Here is a 26,474-nt window from a genome sequence, read left to right as displayed (position 1 = left end):
TGTACACAAGTCCTAACTATATGGAGCCAGAGGAACTATGGAATCCCTAATTGGGGTATGTTGTGAGGATTGAGGAAAGGAAGAAGATGGGTAAGAGGACGGTTGAGAAGTATCCGAATATTCAGATCTGGTAACCAAACACGGCTGAAGCCATTTCACGCAAATTTTCGATTTTGAAATGTAGTCTTTCCACCAGAGCAAAACTGAGGATATCTTTACCTGCTTTTAATGATCACATCTAAATAGCCAGGTTCCTCCTTCCCTCAGAATATTAATCAATAACTGAGGATGCCTTAGTTCACTTACCAGAAATAAAGTGACTAGATTTGAATAGTTGAATATTCAAATATTGGTACTTTGTTTCTTTCAATAAAATTAAAAAAGCAAGGTTTAACAAAAATATTTATTTTAAGAATTCTTATATTTTTATAAAATAATACAGTCTTAGAAAATTCATTCACAATAATTAAAATATCTATTATATACATATTTATATTTACACATAAAAAATAAATTAAAAGTGGTTTTGTCAATTTAAAACACAATCATGAGGGAATTCTCAAATGGATAACAACCATAGAAAACACCAACATTAACAGGCAATGCTCAATTACACATCATATTTTACACAATATAAGTATTCATATTCAAAAAATAAACGATAATGCCAAAATCTTGATTGAATAAAGTTTTTATACAGGGTGTCCGGGGGGTTGAGGGTACAAACTTCGGGAGGTGATTCTACGTGATAGTAGAAGCAAAAAAGATAGATAACTTTTCTCAAAATTCCATATAAAAATAATTATTTTTCTATACAAACAATTCAACTGTTTTACGTAAAAACTACCTCCAAACGTAGGAATTTCGGAATTTTTCTTCTTTTTTTTTTTACTTGTAATATTACATAGAATAACCTCTTGAAGTTAGTGCACTTTACCCCGGTTACCTTGTATAAAAAATCGAATTTTTTCTCATTCTTGATGTTAAATTTTTTAACTTTTTCAACTTGATGTTAGTAGTAGCACCAAATAAGCTAAATCATTTTGCTAATTTCTATGAATTCCTATAGGCGGGTCCCCAGCGACAATAATACCACAAACATTGAACGAAATGTTTATGCAAAGATGAAAAACCAATGGGAAAATTTTCTGTGGCCAAAACAAAAAAACCCTATGTCCCCGACCCAATGTTATGGTATTTGTCTGATGTTTTGAAAACATTTGATCGCTGGAGACCCGTTTTAAGGTTGAAATTTTTCAAAATTAAAACTTTATATGAAATTTTGATAATCTTATATACGAACACCAAATTGTGATGTAAATGCAAGGAATTTCATACAAATTTTGATTAGTTTTTCGTATTTCCTGAAATACTGTGTATTTTTAAAATGGTATTTTTTATTTGCGACTAAAGTAAACTAATTACAAATCTATTGCACCATTTATATTCATAATAATTGCATAACAGAACTAAAAGCGTTTAAAAGTTTTGCTAAAAACGGTCATAGTTTTGTTTATGAAATTTTAAATCTAACAAATGAGCTGCAAAAATACCATTTACATTGAAATTCATTTTAGGACGTTATCTTTGAGAGACGTCTTCACACATAAACAATGTTTCTTGTCTTCTCTATTTATATAAATTTCACTCAAATGGATGTTTCTATCTTTCCAGTAATTCTGTTTGAGGTGATGCCATACGTAATAATGCAAAATCATATGTATTTGGTTTGAAAATTTGGTCGCCTAGAAATGTTTTAAATAAATACCGCGAGTATAATACATCTTGGCCTTTGAAATAATCGAGTATTTTTTAGATAAGTCTTTTTATAAGCCCAGAAAAAAATAATGTAAAGGCCTATGAAAACTGCTTTAAAGTTCAAAATCTCCTACTTACGAGCCCATTTTCGGTTATGATTTTATTGTATAATGTGGCAAATTAAGTTATTTATAAAATGATTGAAAAAAAAAAAAAATTATGCCTGAACATCCACAAAATAAAAAAAAGGCACTTTTTGGCCATGTTTTTTTGTTGAATAAATCAAAACAGGCGGATGGTGTTAAGCGGGAATTTGAACCTTATCGCCATCTACGTAAGGGTTGTTATTGATAGCGGCTCAATTTAAAATATTACACGACGTAGTGCATTGCCTTAAACTGAATTTGTATAATGATAACAAAAATAACAATAATGTGATATCGGGAGTGAAGGGTAAAAGTCGGGGATGCCAGAGCTAGGGCACAATCAAGTGAATGAAATACATAATATTATTAATCCAAAGTGCCATTTGATCACACATGTATGTGACAGCCACAAAGTTTTCAAATCACATATGTTTGCATTAGCTGCAGTTAGAAGTTAAACAGAGAAAACAGAAACAGAATTTATATCTTCTTATGAAAGAAAATTTTATTCTAAGTGGTCCATCAGACTCTTTCTTGTTCTAGTTTTGGAAACATTTTCAACCATTTTTATTTTCTTTATCAGCACCTGAGTGGACATTTCGGAAGTTGCCTTTCTTTTGGCCATCTGAAATAGAAAAAAAATAATTAACAAAGATGCAAAAAAAAAGACATTTTTTTAAAAAATCAGTTGGACAATCCAAACCTCAAGCGAGCCACAAAAATACTCAATATCAGAGATAATAGGAACAAAGGGAGATATGGCATGGAAGCGTGGCGACTGTCGCAGAGCTACGACCAAACTGCACGGAACACTAGAAATGCCTTCCATAGAGATTTGAACGGAAACTAATCTGACCACTGACTTCAGTACTTTTTGGTTCTAGCCCATTTAGCACGCGATCTGTCTCTCTTACACTTACATGAAATTGTATATCGCTATCCCCTTTGAATTTAGTAATGATAGTGAGACACAGTCGGATATGATATTTAAATGGAGAATCCTGAGACTTTTGGATTGCAAAACACGCACTTCTTTATTCTACGGTAGAAGCAAAGACGGGGCGCCACTGTGCGTAGATGCGATTTGCAGTATTATGGGTAAACGATGTTGGCAGGCACTGGGAGTGGAAAGCAAAGATGAGGACACAGATTATTAGAAAACAAGGGAGATGGCGGCCATGAACAATTATCAGAAAGAAATTGCATGCACTTATGTCTTGCCAATATTGTGCTACGCACAGCAGTGCCCTGCCCTGTGTTTCTACGTACACTACGCACAGCAGTGCCCTGCCCTTTGTTTCTACGTACACTACGCACAGCAGTGCCCTGCCCTTTGTTTCTACGTACACTACGCACAGCAGTGCCCTGCCCTTTGTTTCTAAATACACTACGCACAGCAGTTCCCTGCCCTTTGTTTCTACGAGAACGCAAGATTGCTCCCCCCACTGCCATGACCATTAGCAAGTTAGTCCTGCAGGCTGAGAGATAGAACAATCTATGCTGTCAGTGACGAAGATAACCGTCGGGAACATATAAATTAATGTTTTCCACGATGGACGAGTTTCCAAAAGTTTGAATCAGTCTGAAGAAATGTGTTGCAATGTGTACATCCTTTCTGACCCGTAGATGGTTCATTCCGAGCATACCAACAGAAAGTCGATAGGATAGAGCTACGGTTAGGAGCCATACTCCCTCATGTAGAGAAATCTCAGAAATTAGCTTTGATAGTCAGTGCATCTAGGCAGCAGTCGGCACGCATCCATTCCATGTCTCCGTTTATTTCCATTATCTAGGGATGAGGATGAAGAAACATCTATTCGTCATTGGTGCCAATGTTCGCCTCGATGAGAAGAAGTCTCGATGGGGAGTCACATTTTAGAACCAGGAGACAACGCCAAACATGTAATATCTACCCTGGTAAACCTTATTAAAAGGACCGGGCTACTGTTAAAGAATTGAGGTGAACCAGTGTTTAAGGCGATGCACTACGTATTAATTTAAAATCATGTGTTTTTGGTTTGAAAATTTGGTCGCCTAGAAATGTTTCAGATGATTTAATTAAATACCGCGAGTAGAATACATCCTGGCTTTTGAAATAATCGAGTATTTTTTAGATAAGTTCTTTTATAAGCCCAGAAAAAAATAATGTATAGGGCCTATGAAAACTGCTTTAAAGTTCAAAATCTCCTACTTAAGAACCCATTTTCGGTTATGATTTTATTGTATAATGTGGCAAATTAAGTTATTTATAAAATGATCGAAAAACATTTAAATATTTGTGCCTGAACATCCACAAAATAAAATAAAAGGCACTTTTTGGCCATGTTTTTTTCTTGCATAAATCAAAACAGGTGGATGGTGTGATGTGGGAATTTAAGCCTTATCGCCATCTACGTAAGGTGTGTTATTGATAGCGGCTCGATTTAAAATATTACACGACGTAGTGCATCGCCTTAAGGGATTATTTGTCAGATTTTATTTTTCAATTTTAAAGGAATCAAATTCAGAAAAATCTGAATATCATTCAAGTTCTGTTACTTACACAGTACTGAGAAAAAACCGGCCCATGATGAAATAACAGAACTTGAATAGACCTTTCACAGAACTTGAATTTTAACTTTGATTTATGATGAATTATTCAAATTCTCCGAAACAACCCGTCCTAAGAGAATCAAACTGAAGCGGAATGATGATCTTAATAACTTAGATGTACCTTTGTCTCTTCATTCATCATTTCTTTACTGCACGGAGGGCTGACAGTCGCAAATACAAAGTTCCGCTTTTTTCCGGGAGCCAAGGAGTTTATGTTGGAGGGTTCATCCGACTCCTGGGCTGGGGGCGCATTCCTAGTCAGCATGTTCAGTCTGTTCATAGCGGCCTGGCCCCGAGATAGGAAAGAGCCTCGGGCATTGTTCTGCAAATAGAGAAATGATTGATTGAATCTGCTAGGTACCTACTTATCTAGATATGTATATAATATCTTTTCAGGTAAAGGTTACACTGATGGGAAAAATCTGTACCTACCTACATAAAAAAAACATAATTAAAAATTATTGTGAGAGAGCGGCAGCACTGTTAGTTATTGTTATAAAATAAAATGACACCAGAAAAAAAAATGCTGAAAACTAAGGATGGGTAGTTTCAGAACTTTTGAACAATTCTTCAAATTTCAAAGTTGATTTTCAAGTTCTGTGAAAGTTCTGTTATTATTTCAGTACTGTCATTTGTGAGTTCTGTGAATGTCCTATTCAAGTTCTGTTATTATATCATTATAGGCCAGTTACTTGACAGAAGTAAAATAATAACAGAACTTTCACAGGACTTAAATCAACTTTGAAATTTGAAGAATTTTTCAAATTCTCTGAAACAACCCGTCCTTAGTGTTTTGGCATTCTGAAAATAATAAATTGAAGATTTATGTAGGGCCATTTTGTGATAAAAAAGCATATCTTTTATCTTTGCTCTTATCAAAACCAAAACCCATTTATGTAATATGATATTTTCCACCACTTGCTTTATAAAAGCCCAGCTACACTACTCGCGAAGTTGATCGAAGTTGACCGAATACGATAGTGTGGGCACGAACTTCGCTTCGCTTCGGGCAATTTCGCTTCGCTTCGCCCGACTTCCGATTGTTGTCGGTAAATGCGCCCGAGTCAAAGGACTCGAAGCGTTACTCGCGAAGTTGCACGAGTGTGTTAGCACGCACTTCGAACTTCGGCTAACTTCGTCGAGGACTTCGTCGAAGCGAGTAGTGTAGCTGACACTTTACATGTAGCATAAATTTATTATAACCTTTACAAATTACATCCATGATAAGATTTAGAAAAGTGTGGCACAGGGAATTGTTTATTGATAAAATATGTCAATAAGATGTAAGTGTAAAGTACACACTCTCAATGGTTTTACGCTCACCTAGAATCGGCAATCAGCGGAGACCATTCAAATGTAAAAAAAAAAAAACAAATAGGCGCTGTTTCACCATTTGATGACAATGGTTCATAAGAATTTCTGTAAAACACCTAACCTGATTGTTGCAGAAACATGTAACGCTGTTGTTAGTGGCAAATGGGTTAACCTGTGGAACACCAGACCCTTTTTGAGGGAAATCAATAATGGAATCAAAAATTAACGCTAAAGTGTTTCCAGTGCAAGCGATTCTGTTAAAAAATTTTATGCACTTTCTCATAACATACAGGTACAAATCGCATATCAAAAAATTCCAGCTAGGGCGATTTTCGAACGGTTTGCACTGGAGCACTAACGGCTTTCCAGAGGTTAAAACCAACCTGTATTAGGAAAGTCTTCTTCGCTGGTTCAGCAACATCCGGTTTCTTCCTAGTTTTCTCCATTATATCATTAGTTTCAATTGCCGAGTCCCCATTGGTCGCATGTCCATTACTCGGCTCCATGTCTTTGGCTGGAAGGTCTGCTCCGGTAATTTCCAGCGTGTACTGCGAGGATTGGCTTTTAATTTTTACCAAAGCCGATTTAATAAAGGAAGGACGGTTTGATTTCAAAACAGGCTCACTGCCTTGAGAAATGTTTGACCCTTCTGTGTTCTCCTTTTCCTGAAAATTAAATGGTATTTTAACAAATTAATAATGCTGTATTCAAAAACACTTTTTATAAAGCACATGATTTATTTTTAATTAGCTGACGAGTAGCCTTAGGAGATAGACATATACCATCGCTGAAATTTCTGTAAATTGTCTAGTGTTATTTAGTTATTTATTTCATTTCATTATTTTGATGTATCTCATAAGGTTTAGCCAGCGTTATCAAGGTAATCGCCCAAAAACATTTTTTGACGACTTGATTAACAAACATCAACTTTTCTCTACTTTCTATAAATATAATATGCATGTATTATATCTTTGATGGGCGGACATAAGAGTATAACTGCAAAAGTGTAACTTTTCAGGAGAGCAAAAAAACATTATTATGAACCCAATTATCTCAAGTATTTTAAGTTAGTTTAATAGGCACAAAGTTGTTTATTTATGTTTTGAGTACTGGTGTAACTATACTGTTAATACCATTGATACCGGCATACACAAGACACATTTTCTCATATAAATCGTTAAATGGTCAAAAATGCAGTTATACTGTTATGTCCGCCCATCAAAGATATATAAAAACCTTCCGAAAGAAATTCACTAAATGATGGTGAAAACCCTATCAAAATCCATTGCGTAGTTTAGAAAAACTAAGCGCACAAACAGACAGACGTGGATAGCGACTTTATTTTATACTATTTAGAGAAGAGGGACTAGTATGTATTTTATATGAATACCACAGAGTCCCAACTGCACGGGGGACTTATATTTTCTTCTAATTTTATTTCCTACAGTAATTCGCCAAATATTTTCATTGCTCTTATGAATGGTTGTCATTCACCAGGGCGATACTGAGAGTATCTACCACTCTGAAATATTCCGCAAAAACACTATATAATATTATATCATAATAATTAAATCTGAGAGATTAGTGGCTGAGATGAAAAATGCCTCTAGTTCCTATCCAGGAGTTATGGGTTCAATACTTCTCCTACCTAAGTCCTCCATCATTGCACAAACAACATCTTCTGTTTATAACAATGGTAGTAGGAGTAGCCCGGGAATGTTTTAAAAAATAAAAAAAAAGAGCAACAATAAAATAACACATTAATTATTTAAAATTTTACTTGCGTACGTCGGGATTCGAACCCGTCATCGAGGTGTTTGGTTTTGTGAACTAGTATACTATTAAATACTTAAAATAATCGATTCAATTAAAATGGCAAATAATTGGTACCATCATCTGCCGGAGGAAGGTCTGCCTCTCGTGTCTCTGTTTCCTCCACTGCTCCTCCGACTGCAGGTCTTCCAGTCCCCCTCCGTCCAAGTCATCGTCTCCCACGGCTGCACCGGCTTCCACATTGTTATCTGGAAGATAACAATTAAGACACCGGTAAACAAGCAACTTTTTACTTACAATGTTTTTTTTATTGTCGGTCAAGACTGCAAGATTATAGGGTATTGCCTATTCTTGTCAATATATTGCACTGTCTTGATAGTGAGTTCACTCGACTGCCGATATTATGATAATTTCGCCGGGACATCTACTTCATTCTGCTTGTTACATATGCATGTCTCCGTTCACCACCTACCCAGTAGTAAAATTTCGTAATTAATTAATATTAATAAGTAATTACGCAATTTTTTATATAGGGGCCGTCTGTTTCAATGCTTGATAGAGAAAAAATAAGAATAAAAATAATGTTTAAAGTTAAATTTCACCAAATGCGTTTCTCAATCAATTTAACTGCCTCTTTTAACTTTAGCCTTTACTTCTTCTCTCCGTAAACCGAGAGATAATCGCCATTTAGACGCCATTTGACAGTTCTGTTGGCGGAAAGGTACAACAAAAAATAATATGGTGTGTTTTTTCGCATAACTTTGAGGAATACTCAGCTTTTTAGACTGGCCACACTAATAACTATTACTTTAGCAAAATTATACTTGAAGCAGCGCGTGGTCCTATTTAACATCCTTGTTACTTAAAATGGCAGTTAAAATTTAAATTTAGCTTTCTGTTGAAACAGATGGCCTTAAATTTAGTCAAGTTATTGCAGGAGATCGTTTTTTTTGTTGTGTATTTGTTTTATACTACAGCAATCTTGATCTCACCCTGCAAGACTATTGAAGACTGAGAAAATTGTTCGGCAATAAGCAATAATAGCACTTTTAGATCAAATAAAACACAATCTTCTTCTTTAAGGCAATGCCATACGTAGTAATGCAAAATCATGTGTTTTTGGTTTGAAAATTTGGTCGCCTAGAAATGTTTCAGATGTTTTAATTAAATACTGCGAGTAGAATACATCTTGGCCTTTGAAATAATCCAGTATTTTTTAGATAAGTCTTTTTATAAGCCCAGAAAAAAATAATGTAAAGGCCTATGAAAACTGCTTTAAAGTTCAAAATCTCCTACTTACGAACCCATTTTCGGTTATGATTTTATTGTATAATGTGGCAAATTAAGTTATTTATAAAATGATCGAAAAAAAATTAAATATTTATGCCTGAACATCCACAAAATAAAATGAAAGGCACTTTTTGGCCATGTTTTTTTCTTGCATAAATCAAAACAGGCGGATGGTGTTAAGCGGGAATTTAAACCTTATCGCCATCTACGTAAGGGTTGTTATTGATAGCGGCTCAATTTTAAATATTACACGACGTAGTGCATCGCCTTAATCATTGCCTCATTGCTGAGGGGCCAATTTCCCTGGTGAATAAAGGTCTTCCACTCTTCGTGGTTCTGCGCTGAGTTTCCCCAAGTTCAAGTTCTCAGTTTAGAAAGCAATGTGTTCAAAATATCTTAAGATACGCTCCAGGCAGACAGTTGATAGACTTTTATGGATACCTAGCTCTTCCAGAATGGCTATATTAGTGCGGTGAAAAGTGGACAATGATTTCAATCCTGATGTGTGGCATTGAGGCGTGGAACTGGCAGAGGCATGATGGAAGTTGACTGAATAATGTAGAAATTAGATTCCTGTGGTGTATGCGTAGAAAAAAACATGTTTAAATGAAAAAGCTTAGAATAATGCATACAGATATTAAATATGGAGTAATAGACTGGGGAGGAGCGTATAAAACCAATATAGCTCCAATTGGAAATAATCTAAAAAAGACTCACTAACCCAACGGCATATCCGCTGCCAAGATTGGGGTGCTGCAATTATTTCACCTCGGCATATTGCCCGCCCCATTGGGGCAACTAAAACTTTTCCCACATACTTTGGTTGTTCACAATAAAATTATAATCTGCATAAAAACACCAAAAGTGTATCATTTGGGGTAATATGGGGTGTAATACTGCAAAGTAAGAATCCTTCGCAAGTATGCACAGATGACGTCACAAATAAAATTTTGTACGCCGATGGGTTAAAATAATTTTAAAAAAATCATCAGATTATTCAACAAATTTAATGTTTTACAATTAAATAGGATCTATCAAAAAAATGCATCACTTCAAATCTACAAAAATAAGGCTAATTTTAGAGGCACTGAGAACCAGACCCTGGAGCCACGGGACAAGCGCTTGGAACTAACTTCCACAACATGTCATTGATTCTGCTAATACAAACCAATTTAACTTGATTGGATTCTTATTGGAGAGAAGAAAAGTTTAACTTATTTTAAATTTTAAATATCTCGATTAGTGTTAAACTTATTGTGAAATCAGATATGAGCGCATCATCAGAACGCCGCCTGCTCATTAAATAATAATCCCTAAACTCTACACAACAATGGCACAACACCATTACATTTACTCAGCCATAAGAACAGAAAAGTTTAAACAAACTTCCTAAAGAAATACAAGCTGAAAAAAATTATTAACTTTTTACGATTAAACTTAAAATACACTTTACATCAAACTAATTTGGTTGTGTGGTATGTATAATATTTTATGCATTTGAAAAAAAAATCAGTACATAAAATATATACATGTTTTTTTTTTTAAATTTTCTTTGCAATAATTAGCGTATATCTGTTATTCTGTACATGTATTTCATTAATTTAAATGTCTATGTTTGCGGTAGTACATATTCCCGAAATTATTTAATGTACACAACACATGATAATGCTCCCTCCTTAAACACGAGTTATTCTCAATCAGGGAGGTATTAATTATATATATTGTTGTTATTGGGTCCTTACCAACATTCTTCCATCTGAACTTCCTCTCCCTGGTGCCCCCCTCCATGTCATCTTCCAACAGCATCTCTTGGAGCATCGCCACCTCCCTCTTGTCATCATCCAGGATCTGACGACTGTAATGAGGTGAGTAAACAAAGACATGATGTACTTAAATCATTGTTATACAATTCTGTAAATTTATTATTCGTTACTGCTGTGTTGTGGTTTAAAATTATGAGTCGGCACACATCTCAACCTGAATATAACAAAATAGTGGAACAAGCACACAACACGAGACATCGTACAAATGCGAATGAAGCAAGAAGCATGGGTCAAGACAGAGTTGTGTGGCGGTCCATTTTCACTGGCCTATCCCTGTAGATGGTTAGTTAATTACTTACAGATGAATCCTGTCCAGCTGTTTCTTCATGGCTCTCTGATCAAACTGATCGTCATCTCCTTCCTCCCTTTCCATCTGATCTAGTCCCCTCTCATCCTCGTCTCCGGAGGCCCTCCACTCATCCTCGGAGGTGAGCTCCGCCTCTTGATCCAAGAACTCCGACTTGTGCTTGCTCTTCTGCTTCTTCGCCAAGGGGACATCCGGCTGCAGAACAATCTGGAAACAAACATTCAAGGTATTTACCGACGAGTGGTGTTAATAATCCAAGAATACACAATTATGCATATATTAAATCTTCAATCAACTAAAAAACGAAAAAAAAAATAGTTACCTCATTTTCTTCAGAATCATAATCAACGAGTTTATCCTCGTCTGCACCCTCATCAAATGACTTCACAGAGTTGCCGTCTTCGTCCTCTGTTTCCTCATCATCTAAATAAATTTAAAAAGTCTAGTCAAATGGTATTGCATTTACACTTGATCTCTCAGACTAATTTGTCGCTTTTGGGAACAACTCATTTAGTCTCACGGAAATCGTTGTCTCCCTTACTGCTGTGCTGATGATATATGATCTTAACGGTGTTAGAAAGAGAAAACACCACACTTTATATTCAAATCTAGAAGTTAACCACAGAAGAATTAAAATGTGCACCTTTATGATATCTAAAATTCCGACCGCAATTTAATATGATAAAACTTATGAGATTTTGTGATTTTTTTTTTTTTTAATTATTTTTATATGAAGCAACAAAAAAAGGTGACCTTAACATTTGTCTGATAAAATAAGCATGTTTTTGTATATTTTTTCATTATCAGTAATTTTAGTTACAAAAAACGTAAAGTGAGCCATTTAATTTTTTTTTATATTGCATTCAAAATTTTAATATTTAAAAAAATATGTTTATTTAAAAAAATATATTTCAAAAAATAAAATTTGAAAGTGTAATTCAAATTATCATGTAGGTATCACATTTCATAAACAGTTTACAGTTTTCGGATTCGTTAAGAAATATTCAATTTATTTGGATTTTATTGCAAAGCGGAAATACTCCGATAAACTGACAGAATGTCAGAATGGCCTGAAGAGTTAACACCAAAATTAATGTAAAGTTTGTGGTAGATATAAAGCAGTGGTTCCCAATTAGTTCTTATTGAGTACCCCTTTGAGAAAGAGTCCAAACTGGCGTACCCATTGTAGCCAAAATATCCGTAAAGTCTGTACCGCAGAGTGTCTGTACAGTGCGTGTGCATTGCGCATACCCCTTCAAGCAACCTCACGTACCCCTGTACCATTAAATTGGGAACCACTGATATAAAGAAATCTTAAAAGTGTCAAATTTATTTTTTTTATATATACAATAATATTATTATTGGGTTTATAAAAACAGTTTATATTTAAACAAGTTCTGCTGTGTAATTATTATTACGCGTGACAGCTGTTTCGCCCTCTAAAGGCATTATCAAACTGTGGGTAGCCCACTTACAGACGATACATTTATATTATTTCTAGGTAGGTATTTTAATTTAAATTACTGATTTCTTAATTGATTTCTGTGTAAAAATGTTAGAAATTATTGATGGTTATTACCCAAGTAAAGTTTCCCCAATTAGTGTAATGTTTAAATTTGACTGAATGTCTTAATGTCTGAATGTCTTAATAAGACATTCATGCAGGTTATTTGCAATACGTACCAGATATTTTCAATTGTTTCCTTTTTTTTCCTCGTTCTCTTTTTGACTTCAGAACTTTCTTTTTTAGACTCTTTTCTTCATCTCCCACCATATCCTCTTCGGAACTGGTTAGAATATCAAACTTCTTTCCTTGCTCCACCACATTGAGAGATTCTAATTCCTCTGATTCTTGTGTTACAATAACTTCTTTAGTGCTTGTTTTAAAGAAAGAAGTGATTGATTTATTCACACCCTTGATATCAGATTCAATACTATCTGTTGTTGTAACTTTTTGTACAATCTCGGATGAACCCGTTATTAGCAGTGTGTTTTTTTCGGACCCATCTAGTCTGGAGGTAATTTTTGATAGTGCAATCGCAATTTCTTCAGTGTTTTGTGTTTCAGACCAAATGAGAGAAATATTTTGAGATTCCTGTAAAGAAAAAAATTATGTTAGTTAACTAAGAGCAGCGAAGTACTGTTTGAACTCAACCGTTTTGTATTTTTTGTGTCTACAAATTTGTTTATACATTCCATTTCCGTTTCAAGATAGAGACCATTTTAACATGTCAGTAAAAATTATTTTTTCAAATATGAAATCGTTGGGTTCATTTGGATTTTTTTTTATTTATATAGAAGATATAAATATGTATTTTTCTACACTAAACAAAAAATTATTGCATTTATACAATAATTAATAAAGAAAAAATAATAAAAGTTTTCCTCACCATAAAGAGATAAGGCTCTTGTATTTGGTGAGGGAATGCATGCTCAAATAATAAAGTCTTACAAGTAATAAAATATTGTAAATAAATATAATAAGAAAATAAATAAAAATAGAAATGCAATATTTAAATATTTTATTCCAAACTTGACGATAAACAAAATATTATTTCGAATAATAATATACCGTTACCATCTGAATCAGATATGCGCGATTTTTGGACTAAAATTTGGAGTAAAGATATAAAACATAACGAGTCAACTCCATGGATAGAAAATGAAGAACTCAATTTTTCAGGTATTGAACAAATGAGTTTTTCTAATATATCGGTTGAATTGTTAACCAAAATTATTAAAAATACTCATAATTGGAAAGCCACGGGTTGCGATTGGATACATAATTTTTGGTACAAACGTCTGACTACTTTACATCCTCTTTTGGCAAAAATTCTTTCAAAATTTGTCAGTCAACCTCAAAATTTTCCAAATTTTCTAACTAAGGGTATTACTTATATGTTACCCAAAAGCGAAAATATTAATAATCCTTCTCAGTACAGACCCATTACATGTTTACCGACAATATACAAAATTTTAACCTCTTGTTCAACAGATTTAATATATACTCATTTAGATGAAAAAAATATTTTATCTGAACAACAAAAAGGTTGTCGCAGAAAACATATGGGATGTAAAGAACAATTAGTTATCGATTCTGTAATTCTAAAACAGATTCAAACTCGAAAACGTAATTTACATACTTGCTATATAGACTACCAAAAGGCTTTCGATAGTGTCAGGACTCGTGGCTGATCAAAGTATTAAAAATATATAAAATTAACCCCATTATTATTAGCTTTTTGGAAAATATTATGTCCTTTTGGAATACCAATTTACTTATCAATTTAAAAGGTAAGAAAATAGTAATACCGGGCATTTCAATTAAAAGAGGGATTTTTCAAGGAGACTCATTGAGTCCTCTTTGGTTTTGCTTAGCATTGAATCCTCTATCTAAAATGTTAATTAAAAGCAAGTTTGGAATAAAAGTTAAGGGTAATACAAGGGAGAGTAGTACAATTTCGCATTTATTATTTATGGATGATATAAAATTATTTTCGAATTCTGGAAAATGATCGGGGTAGTTAAAAACTTTTCAGATGATATCAAAATGACATTTGGTTTAGATAAATGTAGAACGATCCATATAGAGAAAGGCAAAATTGTAGATGGGGACGAGAGTATATTTAGAAATTTCCAAATTACTAGTATGAAAAGGGATGAGGTTTATAAGTATTTAGGATACCCACAATCAAATAGATTAGACCATAGTAGTATTAAAAATGATATTAGGATTAAATTTCAAACTAGGATAAGGAAAATTTTAAAATGCAATCTATCTGCTAAAAATTTAGTAAAAGCAATAAATACTTGGGCAATACCTCTATTAACGTACTCATTTGGCATAATTAAATGGTCTAATACAGATTTAGATAACTTAGAAAGATTAATTAGAACTACGCTAACAAAGTTTAATTGCCATCATCCAAATTCAGCTATAGAACGAGTTAATTTACCTAGAAATTTAGGAGGTAGAGGTATAGTCAAAATAACTTCTTTGAAACATAATCAGGTAGAAATGCTAAGAACTTTTTTCCATAGGAAAGCTCATAGCTCAGAAATGCACAAAATAATTTGCAAGGCAGATAGAAATATTACACCTTTAAATTTATACGATGAGAATGCCAACATTTTTATAAATCCCAACCAGGAATTATTAGATTCCTGGTCAAATAAAATTTTACACGCAAAACACTTCAATTATCTCAACCAAACGTATGTTGACAAAATTAAGTCAAACAAATGGTTGAGTATTGGAGAGTTGAGCGCAGAAATAGAAGGATTTATGCTTGCAATTCAGGATAGAGTCATTAATACTAAAAATTATAGAAAGCATATAATCAAAGATACAAATCAAATTGATGATTTGTGTAGAAAATGTGTGGCTTTTCCGGAAACTATAGAACATATTATATCGGGATGTTCTATATTAGCACCGTCCGAGTATACATTTAGGCACAATCAAGTTTTAAAAATAATTCACCAAAATTTGGTAATTAAACATAACTTGATTGACTGCCGTAATGTAGTACCATATTATGAATACGAACCAAATTCATTTTTAGAAAACGAATTTTATAAAATATATTATGATAAAACTATACTAACAGACCGAGCGATTAGTCATAATAGACCCGATATAGTTTTACATGACAAAATTAAAAAAATAACTTATATCATTGATGTTGCTATTCCAAATTCCTGTAATATTCAAAAATCTGTTAGTGAAAAAATAAGAAAATACACAGATTTAGGAAATGAAATAAAAAGAATTTGGCATTCTCAGACTATAAAAATATTACCATTCGTTATTTCGGCTACTGGCATTATACCTAGCTCTCTAATTAAAAATTTAGGCGTATTAGATCTATCAAAAAAATTATATATAAAGATGCAAAAGTCGGTCATTTTGAATACATGTAGGATAACAAAAGATTTTTTAAATATTTATGTTGAGGGATCAGTAGGATTTATAGGCCCTGTTAGAAGTTCTACCGAGCCGAACCCTCTGATATGAAAATATCTGGAGACGGTGAATTTTTTTTTCCCATTTGATATCTGGTGATTTGACGTGTTGTTGTTCTTGTATTGTTTTGTATTTATTTTACTTATATAATGCACTTACATAGTGTTGATTGACTAGCTGATCATTTGTGGAAAAGTGAGTGGAAGGGTTAAGTTTTTCCTTTGGGGAAGACTTAACCCGGACAACTAAATCGGAAGTTTAAAAAAAAAAATATATAATAGAAGTTATAATTTTTTTTCTGAAAACTTATTCACGTTTTTTCAATATTATGGTACCTACCTGTCTGAAGAAACTTTGAAGAAAGTTTGATAGAAGAATTGAGAGAGTGATGTTTCTTTGGACAAATAGTATAATTCCTGATTTGAAATTTAAAAAAAACGTCACATAAAATTTATGGTTCATAATCAAGTAGGTAGGTATTTATTTATATTTTTTATTTAAGTTTTAATCCAGCAGGACTGGGAGGATAGTGCAATCCCAGTCTGCCAGTATTTAAGTACCCATTTACAAATCTTGATTTGTAAATGGGTATCGATTTTGAGAAGAGAAGAGAAAAGAAAAATAAAAACATACTTTATTGGACGGGAGGTCTACTTAACTGTCCACAGAGCTGCTAGTATTCCTGTTTTATATTATCTGTGTGTCCTCTCATGGGAAACAATATCCCACAGGTCCTAACCAATTGTCCTAAAAAAATTTGTTTGTTTACGAAATGATCCTCAGTGGTAGATACTCTCCGTATCACCCTGGTGAAAGACCATTCAGAATCGAAATGTCGCTTGAAATGGCTTTGGACATGTTTGGTTAGTAACTTTAAATATGCAGATACATCCCAACCCTCCCCTCCCAATCCTTTCAGCATCGTATTGGATGCCATAGTCCCGCTGGCTCTGGGCAATTGGGACTCTTGTGAGGTAGTCACATAAAAAAAATGTGGAAGAAGCATACAGAGGCCTTCATCTCTATATCTCTAAATAGTATAAAACAAAGTCACTATCTGCAACTGTCTGTTTATGCGCTTAGTTCTTCTAAACTATGCAACGGAGTTTGATAGGGTTTTCACTATAATTTAGAGAATTTCTTCCGGAAGGTTTATATACATATATATAATAGATGGATATTGTATTTATTGAAAGTAGAGAAAAGTTGAGCAACACCGGGTACATGTCAGCTAGTCTAACAATAAAAAGAGAGTAACCAATATTATAAAAAGTAATTAAAAATAATGTATGAGATGATTTACTAATGAGAATCAAGCAAGGAGTTTGTGCCATGACAGAGTTGTGTGGCAGTTCTCTGCCTACCTCTGCGGAGAAAAACCGCACAATGGTTAGTTAGTCTTGTAAGTGTGTGTGTTTTATGTATACCTTATCACCGTTGGAGGTATTTGGCTCTATCGCAGCTTCACCGCTGTCATTTACTCCTGCAAATTTCCCCGTGCAGAGTTCCAGGAGTTCATTCTCCGTGTTCTGCGTCATCTGGGAACCAGTCGGTATGTTGTTGTCGAATCCCGCAGTCATTGTGACATCGGACGGCTTGCAGGAGCTCTTCAGACTTTGGGTCGGAAATTTACCAGAACACAGATTCTCAAGCTCTTGGGTATCCTGGAGTTGAAATACAAGAGAAAATATTAAATACAAAGTCTTTCCCGAAAAAAACTTCAAATACAATTGGGGAGGTACTTTTGTAGTAAAATTTTCTTTCATTATTTGAATGTACTTGCATTACTAATACATCTGCGAAATTGAAACTGGTAATAGTACTTTCGGAAAGGAGATAATTCCACATCATATTCTAAGGTAATTTAATAATCAAATAAGTTATTTTTTTTAAGCTAGTTCACTTTGTAAGTGAGATAATTGAAAGCAAAAGTATTATTTTGTACTTTTGAAATGTAAATCTATCAAAGAAGCCATTTATTTATTTATTAGGTCGGGTTGTTTCACAGAATTAATAAAGTTAATATTCAAGTTCTGTTATCATCCAAGTACTGTGAAACAACCGGCCCACGATTTGATTCGAAATTTGATTAACAATAATTAATTATTGTTCAAATTTTGTGTAACAACCCGTCATTAGCAATTTAAAATGAAAAAAAAAACAAAAAAATTTTGTTATGCAATTTTTCCTATCCAGCCATACATAAACTTACATTTCGACGGTCCTGAAGAACAATGTCGGATGTGCAAATTTGTAGTTTTGCAGTAGACCTGTTTCGTTTCTGCAATTTTACAGTTTTTGGGATTAACCCCTCCGACTTTTCGCGAACTTGAAGCTAAGATGTCTTTATTGAAATGTCAATTTCACGAAAACGTTGTGTTATTACCGCCTCACAATCAAAGCTCTATAAATGAAACATTACTGAACGGAGCCGAATAGTAAAAACTGTTTTAGAAAGGTTACAAAATAGGCTTTCAAATTTTTGTATCATAAATAAATATTAACATTTGTAAATATTTAAATTTAGAATGGAAACATGAAAAAATTGTAAAAATGACTCACCTGTAATGTTTTATGTAAAAACGATACTAAAATCACGGATAATGTAAAAAAAAAACACTTATTTCATCGTACAAATGTACAATAAACAATTCTGTCACTTCACTTTTTGACCATTTCATACAAAATATATTTTTAAAAAAATAATTAAACTTGCTAAAATCTTGGCGCATTTGCGACGATTTGGCGGGTAAAATTTGCTTCCACTGAGTAGGTCTTTTTACGGGTTTCTATGGATAACTTTGAATAGAGATGTGAAGCTTCATTCAATACGAATATTCTACTTCTTGTTTTAGGGATGTCACTAGAAGAATAACGGAGTTATGACGATTTTTGTGGAAACACACGCGTTGACGTGTAAACACGCTTATTGTACTTGACTGCTATCGTTATTTTATCGTGTATATCTGCTTACGTTGCTGACCGGTTAAGAAATAGTATTGTATGATATTTTTGATATTAATACCCATTTATTTAAATGGAGAAAAATATCGTCAAAAACAGTAAAAATGCAGAAACTCGACTAACTCTACTGCAAAACTACAAATTTGCACTTTCAACATCGTACTTCGGGACCGTCGATTTGAATCTACTATCCCTTCAGGATAATTTGTTCACTTTTGGGAACATCTCATATGGTCTCGTATAAATCGTTGGTGACCGTGTATGTCATCAAAATGACAATTCAACTAAAAATAAATTATAAAACAAAAACTAGGATAAATAGGTTACATAGGTAACTATTAAACCTACCTAGTTTTTTTTTCATCACTTTTAATGACTCTATATCACTTTTAAAAGGTGTGTTGAATTTTCATTTTGATGAAATGTCATGGAACCGAAATCGTTATATATCTCTTACTGTCACGATGAGAAATATGATCCAAACGGTATTGAAAAAAAAAAAAAAAACCCCGCTCTATATTCAAATATAGAAGTTATCCACAGAAGAATTAAAATGTGCACCTTTATGTAACCAAAGGTACTGAAAGCAATTTGAAAAAACATTATGAAACTTTGTGAATTTTTAATTCTTTATTTTAATATGAAACGACAAAAAAGTAAGGTCACAGTAACGTTTGTAATACATTTAGCTAATAAAATGCGTGTTTTTATATTTTTTTTCATTAGCAGTAATTTTAGTTATAAAAACGTGCGTGAGTGTAAGGTGAGCTATTTTAATTTTTTTTTATGTTCTCATTCAAAATTTTAATATTACAAAATTTAAATATTTATTTATAATACAATTTTAAAGCGAATTTTAGTATCTTTCAAAAGCAGTTTTTAGTTCTCGGATAAGTTAAGAAATATTCAATTTATATGGATTTTATTGCAAAGCAGAAATACTCCGAACGTATGTCCAAACATGGCTGAGGCCACAGGAGGTACAGTTGTTCTAAAATCAGTGTTGCCACAGCAAAGAAAATTTTTTGTTCCTTTTTTATAATTTCTACACTTGACAGATTGAACTTGTATATCGAATACAAGTTGGACTATACCTGAAGGAGTTCTGAACCCTCAGATTCGAATAGCAGCTTCTTTTGCAGGTTGGCAAACTTGTCGGCTTCAAGCGGAGATTTGTACTTGGGTGAAGCTTGGTTTCGGCATGGAGACGGCGTCTGGTCAATAGATGTCTGTTGAGAGAAAAAAAATCTGTATTAAATGAATTAATTGTGCCTTTTTGCCGGAAATACAGCATTATCGAAATTTGTAAATCCATTCAAATTACGTGCCATATATCTGTCTACGTTCACAGCAGTCGTTTTAAAATCTCAACCATAGATGGCAGTACAAGGCCTATGGTGACAGCAGGTAGCGTGCACTTTTTCTGCACAACGAAGTCAAGACAAGTCGGCCATTACTTGATTGAAACTGACGCATTGTAACAATTTGTGCGATCGGCATATTTGTCATTAAGTTTTATTTCTGAATTTTGTTATTTGTTAATAAATTATAAAATGTCTGAATTTTTGTTGATAAAATGTTAAAATATTTATTTATAGATTTTTTTCTTCTTTTTTGTTCTTTTATGTTTTTTTGTACACAAAACTTATGAATAAATTGATTAAAATACATGAAACGTGTTTTGTATTAATTGAAATACCTTACTAAATGTAAATTTATTTGACTTTCAATGTGCTCACTAGAGTCAAATTAAATACATATTTAACAGCCAATGTTTCAGAACTCATTTTCCTTATAAAGCCGTATTTCCGCTTAAGGGCTCAATCATTAAATATAAATAGCCTTGTACAGTCACTCTTTCTCATCCCTCCTCCTAACTCTCTTCCGTTTCCCTGTGTTGACATTACTAACTTTAAAACTAAATGATGTAACTTCTGAAAATGAAGAGAATTCGAGTTGAAATATTAATTTACCGTCGACATCCTTTGTACAGCGGTCAGCTTGATGATGGGAGACACTAGGCTGGAGAGGTCGGACCTGCCCCGAGGGCCCGCACTGGGCTCGCTGAAGGAACTGGCGGAGCTCTTTGTCAACGACAAGGGGGTCACATTCGGGGGCAACAGCTTCTGGCCGAGAGGTAACTCTTCCTCCCCTGAAAGTTTCAAATAAATCAAACAATTGAAACAACTAGATCTACTAATAAATTAATGTATACAAAGATGTTATGAGATGATGTAGGAATGAGCGAGAATAAGATTTCAATTGAAATATTAAAAATATGCTTACAGTCCAAGGAAAAGTTAGTATCATTTTTTGAGGTTTCTTGGCTTTCAAACAAGTCTTCCGATTGTGTTTGTTTCGACATCCTGTCCTTCTTCAGTGGAGTACTCAGCACAACGATATTCATTGGTTCCTCGCTGCAATCAAGTTTCGCATTCACCAGGGAGTCCAATTCTTTTTTACCATTTTTAGTTTGATTTTCATCATCGGAGCTGTCAGAATCATTATCGGGTTTGATGATTCTTGTGAGGGTCTTCTTTCCTTCTAGCGGGGCTTGACCAAGTTCATCACCGGAATCTTCACTGCTGCTGTCGTCGTCCTCGTTCTCATCACCAGAGCCAGCGTCTTCATCATCCTCAACCTCAGCTTCTTCATCAGCAAAACCACACTTAGATTTTTTTTCGTCAGTTATCAGGACGTCGTTTTCTTCTGGTTCTGATTCGGCATCAGAATCGCTTTCCTTTTGATCATTTCTATCTTCTTCATCATCAATTTTCTTGCAAGTTTCATACTCTTCTAGCATGTCTTCACAGTCGGAGAGGTTGTCGTTTGCTTCTTTCTTTTTTAATGCTTCTTCCTCCAGTCTTTTGGTCCACTCCTGTGTACGCTGATCTGTCATCTTATCTTCCAGATCTCGTTTAAGTTTTACGAGAGAAGATCCTGGTTTTATTCTGGAAAAATAATGTAGAAGATAAAGCACATTGCTAATAATTTATAACTAAAATTAAATAATAGCCAATAATTAAAAATCATTCATGTAAGGAAGAAGTGGATAGACTGCGCGGAAGAGGATTAGAGCATGTGAAGGACGGAGGAGTGAAGGCGAATGGAGAGGGACAGCAGCCAGTGAAGAACATTTATGGAGAAGGCCAAACCACTTCCTGTGATGTTCACAGTGATGATGCTAATGACTGTTTGAGACCAAAGATAATTAGTGATTCTTTAAGAGTTCTCTGCATTAGACCTGGTTAGGGTAGAACTAAATAGTTTTGGCTGCGTTAAACAAAGCCTTACCTTCGTTCCTTTTCACGTTCTCTTTCCTCAGGCGTTTTCATAGCAGCGTGAATAAGGAATTTTTTCTTTAACATTTCCACACCGGATTGAACTTCTCCGGATATCAGATCAATGAAGCAGCCGGGAGATCCTGTCAGTCTTGGCTTTGCGTTGGGAACACTGCATGAAAAACTTTGGGAAGACAAAGTCGGTACAAATTGTGCTGAAATAATAAAATATAATTTGCAAAAATTGTCTATTCACTTACTACCTCCAACTTCTGACATTATCATTACATTCTGATGACAGTATGCTATACTAGCACCTCCTAGCGATGCCAATTCTGCAGGTTGGTTTTCATTCACACATTTTGATAGATTTTATGTTGAATATTTTCTTTATTTCATGTTAACAAATTATAGAGATCGAAAATTTTAAAATAAATACTATGTAACTTACATTGGACCTTACCGCTTTTCAAAAATCAATATTGATTAAAATACAAATTAAAAAGCGCAAAACACCACCACCAAATGTACAACATAAATACAATAGTTTGCCGCCTTGTCTGGAAGGAGTGTCAACATGCTGCACTAGTGCCTCTAGAAGCCAGCATTGGATAAATACTGCCAATATTTTACTGGAGTTGGGTGTATTATTATTATTTTGAGGTATTTATTTGATGCAACTGTTGGGCATCTATTTAACAGCATTATGGCAATAACAGAAATATTCTACAATATCTGCAAAATCTCGAGGAGACTTTACATAAATTATTGATACATATAAATAAATTCTGTCAATAATTTTGATTAGAAGCTTACCGTCTGGTTGTGCTTTCGAATGCGCACTCCCAAATTTATTTTCAATATTTTTGTCTGGGAATAAAACTTCGCTGTCAAACATCTCGGTGGAATTTTCATCATCGTTTAGTCTCGAATTCACATAATCGACTTCGGTATTAAGTTCAGTCTCCATCTCTGCGTCACCGGCGGTTTCATCAGTAAGAATTTCATCATAATTCACCGAAGAGATAACTTTACTTTGCTCGTTAACTCCTGATAAACTTGTATCTATGGAAATGGTAGATTTTTCAGGAGATGTTTTTTCAACACTTTCTTTGACTGCGTCGCCTGTATTGGCATCTTCATTTTGGTTCATCACATTTGTATCAGAGATATTATCTGATTGATTCATATTTTGAGGACATGTTTCCAGCTCCCTATTAGATAAGGCATCGGAAAGAATTGGAAAAGTACTTTCAACATCCTGGGAAACATTATCTTTACTTGTGGAGCAATTATCTTCATGTTGGAACAAACTCATTAAGTTTTTGCAAGCATCAATTAATTTAATAGGGTTTTCTTCAGGTGTAATTTGAGCATCGACTTCTTCGATCTTTGGCTGATTGACTTCAGAAGTGACTTCTTCCAGTTTATCAACTTCAGGCTCATCTTCTTCTTCTGATTCACTCTCGCTTTTACACAATTCCAGCATTTCTATTTCTCGCTCTTTTAATTGCTGTCTGAAAATGAGATAAAGAAAATATTTTTTAAATATATAAAAGCCTTTAGGTTCAGATACTATTTATATTATAAACTAGCTGTATCCCGCCATGCGTTGCTGTGGCTCAGTCCGTCTGTGCAGATAGAGACAATAGCGGGTGTTTCTTTTATGTCCAACAGATGCAAATGCAAATTAATCGGTGAAGAAGTTTGATTCGTTTGATCGATTTAAGATTTTGAACGAACGAACATTTACATTTTTATTTATATAGATAGATAGATTTATTAGGCTGAAAATTTACAATAATAACGAATTTTGGAAAAAATATTATAGATCCACAAGGGAAAATCCATGTCTCACTGTGACAGTGAGGCATAGATTCTGACGGATGTTAGCAAATTGTAATACATAACACAATTGAATTCCTATGTGAGTTCATAATTTCTAAAATAAGTTTGTGGTTGATGGTCATCAGAAACTTACGCATATTCCTTCAGTTGGTCGCTGTTCATCTTGATGCCCATCCTCTTGTTCTTCTTCTTGGCCAGGATGTCCTTCAGGGAGACCTGCTTCGGCCGGTGGTACGGTAGCGACACGTCCTTCTCGCGCAGCATCCGGCCCGACTCACTCTTGATCTTGTGCATCTGCTCCATGGCTTGCTTTGCCGACATCTACGGAACGGTGAATGGTAGAAGTTTTCAAGATTCGTGTATACATAATGTTACAGGACAGACCCGACAGGCTGTTAAAGATGACGGTGCAACGAGAGGCCTGTTACTTAGCTGATCAAAAAATGTTTCTATGCAGTGGCAACATGTAAATATTATTTTTCTGTAATATAATAATAATAAATTGAAATGAACTATCTTCTAGTAGGGAAAGGATAATATGGGTTGAAGATTGAGTTGAGTGGAAGAAGAGTTTGAAGTAGGTGGGAACATAAACTGCCTATTTCATTTTGCTATGAAGGTGGTGTTTGTGAAGGCTCCCGTGTATCAGAGGCAGAGATGTGCAAAATGGGTACCCAAAACCATTTGAAATGCAAAATGGAAATGGGTAAAAACTTTTCCATTTGAAAATGCAAAATGCAAAATGGTTTTTAGAAAAGCATTTCAAATGCAAAATGCAAAATACCTATTTTAAAAATGCATTGAAAATGCAAAATGGTTTCTCAGGTCAAACAATTAAAATAATTATAGAATTTTTAAACAATTTTGTCATTTAACAGTGGACATCAATGGAGAACAAACATTAGATGATGGTAAATTCAAAAACACCACGATTACATATTATGAAACCACAAAAAATTTGCGCGGGACTAATATTGCCAACGTAAAAACATAGAAACTGCTAAAACTTAAACTACTAAACATTTAATATTACAGCGTCATGGCCTCATGTTCAGAATTTGAATCAGTATTTTTTGTAATGGTATCACTTAATTGCCAGGGCTCCTACCAGGGAGCAACTTGACCAATGTAAATTATCTCTCATAGCGAGGTTGAGGACCGACTGATATTTGAGGCTTGAGAAAAAAAGATTTTGCATTTTGCATTTCCATTTGAAATGGATTTATTTGATATAAAGCACATCTCTGATCAGAGGGCAGCTCATTGCAAAGTTGTGATGTTTACACAATGAAGCAAGTGTGAAGACTTCAACATAGATTATAAAATTAAAACAAAAAATATTGTATTATTCACCTGATTGTTTAAAAAACATTAAAAATTGTGGTAATAAATACCAGATAGAAAATTAAGTAACATACCCTCTGAGCTGGTTTCTCATCTCTTGCAGCTATCATCTTTGCTCCTTTTGGTTTGTTTCCAAAAGATTTCTGAACTATCGCCGCTTGCTCTTGTCTCTCATCATCGCTTTCATTATAATTCCCATTATAGCTGACAGTTGATTTTCTATCATCATCAGAACTTTCAGAATCATAGAGATTTGATATTTTGGGCTTTGATGCCTCTGCTGCTGCAACATAATCTTTTGTTTCTACGCCATTTTCTGGAGTATTTTTAGACTTAGAAAAAAGATTTTGGAATTTCGCATTAAATTTCTTTCTCTTGTCTTTGATCCTCGTTGACTGCACAATATTTTCTTCATTACCACTAGCAGAATCATCAACACTTGAATGATTATTTTTATTATTACTACCAGATTCATCTGAATCACTATCTAATTGTCTAATAATCTTTCTTTTACTTTGAGTTAACACATTTTTATCGCTTTTCTTTGATAAATAATCGGACAACGCTGAGTCCTCATCCGCTTCGGGAACATTTATGAATTTCTCTCTAACGCCGTTTTGTGTTGAATTATCTGAGTCACTGTCGCTATCGATAATTTGTTTAGTTTTACTTTTAGAAATCGATTTAGATTTGGTAAATATTTCATCGTCACTGTCACTTTTGTTAGAATTATTTTCTTCTTCAACTAAAGCATGGGAAGTTTTACCGAAGTCGGCCTGTTTATCTTCAATTTCCGGCGAAAATAGCGCCAAATCGGATTCGGTTGCTTCCGTCATTTTATACTAATATATTATGAATTTCAACATTACACAAATAGATATACAAAAAGAAATATTTATCGGAAACTATTAGTCGCGAGTTAACATGAAAATATTATGTCAAAACAATACACCTCGACATCTGTCACGTTTGCCGCCAAAACTAGAGATGTAGAGGCATAAATATGTAGAGGTTATGGATATTCCTGGACCGGTTACTTTGTCCCAGGGACTTTGCTATCACTGGAAA

General features: G+C 34.0%; 1 protein-coding gene across 1 annotated transcript; it reads right to left on the bottom strand.

Moving 5' to 3' along the window:
• Positions 1-461: 461 nt before the first annotated feature.
• Positions 462-26,359, bottom strand: LOC149416719 (uncharacterized). The gene is made up of 16 exons (XM_089640620.1): positions 25,481-26,359; positions 24,196-24,383; positions 23,031-23,731; positions 22,228-22,429; positions 21,220-21,884; positions 20,907-21,085; positions 20,028-20,162; positions 17,397-17,633; positions 12,687-13,098; positions 11,326-11,426; positions 10,996-11,210; positions 10,616-10,728; positions 7,701-7,831; positions 6,194-6,475; positions 4,618-4,818; positions 462-2,529 (listed from the first exon to the last, which is right to left on the bottom strand). Exons 1-16 carry the CDS (start codon positions 26,240-26,242, stop codon positions 2,410-2,412), a joined length of 4,644 nt encoding a protein of 1,547 aa, XP_089496746.1. The 5' UTR covers positions 26,243-26,359; the 3' UTR covers positions 462-2,409.
• Between the last annotated feature and the right edge of the window lie 115 nt (positions 26,360-26,474).

Source organism: Hesperophylax consimilis, chromosome 16, assembly GCF_061612785.1.
Source record: "Hesperophylax consimilis isolate HC1 chromosome 16, BYU_Hcon_1.0, whole genome shotgun sequence".
NCBI classification, from domain to species: Eukaryota; Metazoa; Arthropoda; class Insecta; order Trichoptera; family Limnephilidae; genus Hesperophylax; species Hesperophylax consimilis.
The sequence above is the reverse complement of the archived record's forward strand: the minus strand, read 5'-3'. Positions and strand labels throughout refer to the sequence as shown.

Bases quoted from the DNA above. Each gene is read 5' to 3' on its own strand.
- LOC149416719 (XM_089640620.1), bottom strand. From the start codon at position 26,242: ATGACGGAAGCAACCGAATCCGATTTGGCGCTATTTTCGCCGGAAATT. The intron at 20,163-20,906 runs GTAAATTAATAT...TTCTCTCAACAG, and splicing joins CTGTACAAAGGATGTCGACG to ACATCTATTGACCAGACGCC. The intron at 7,832-10,615 runs GTAAGGACCCAA...GTTATCTTCCAG, and splicing joins GTTCAGATGGAAGAATGTTG to ATAACAATGTGGAAGCCGGT.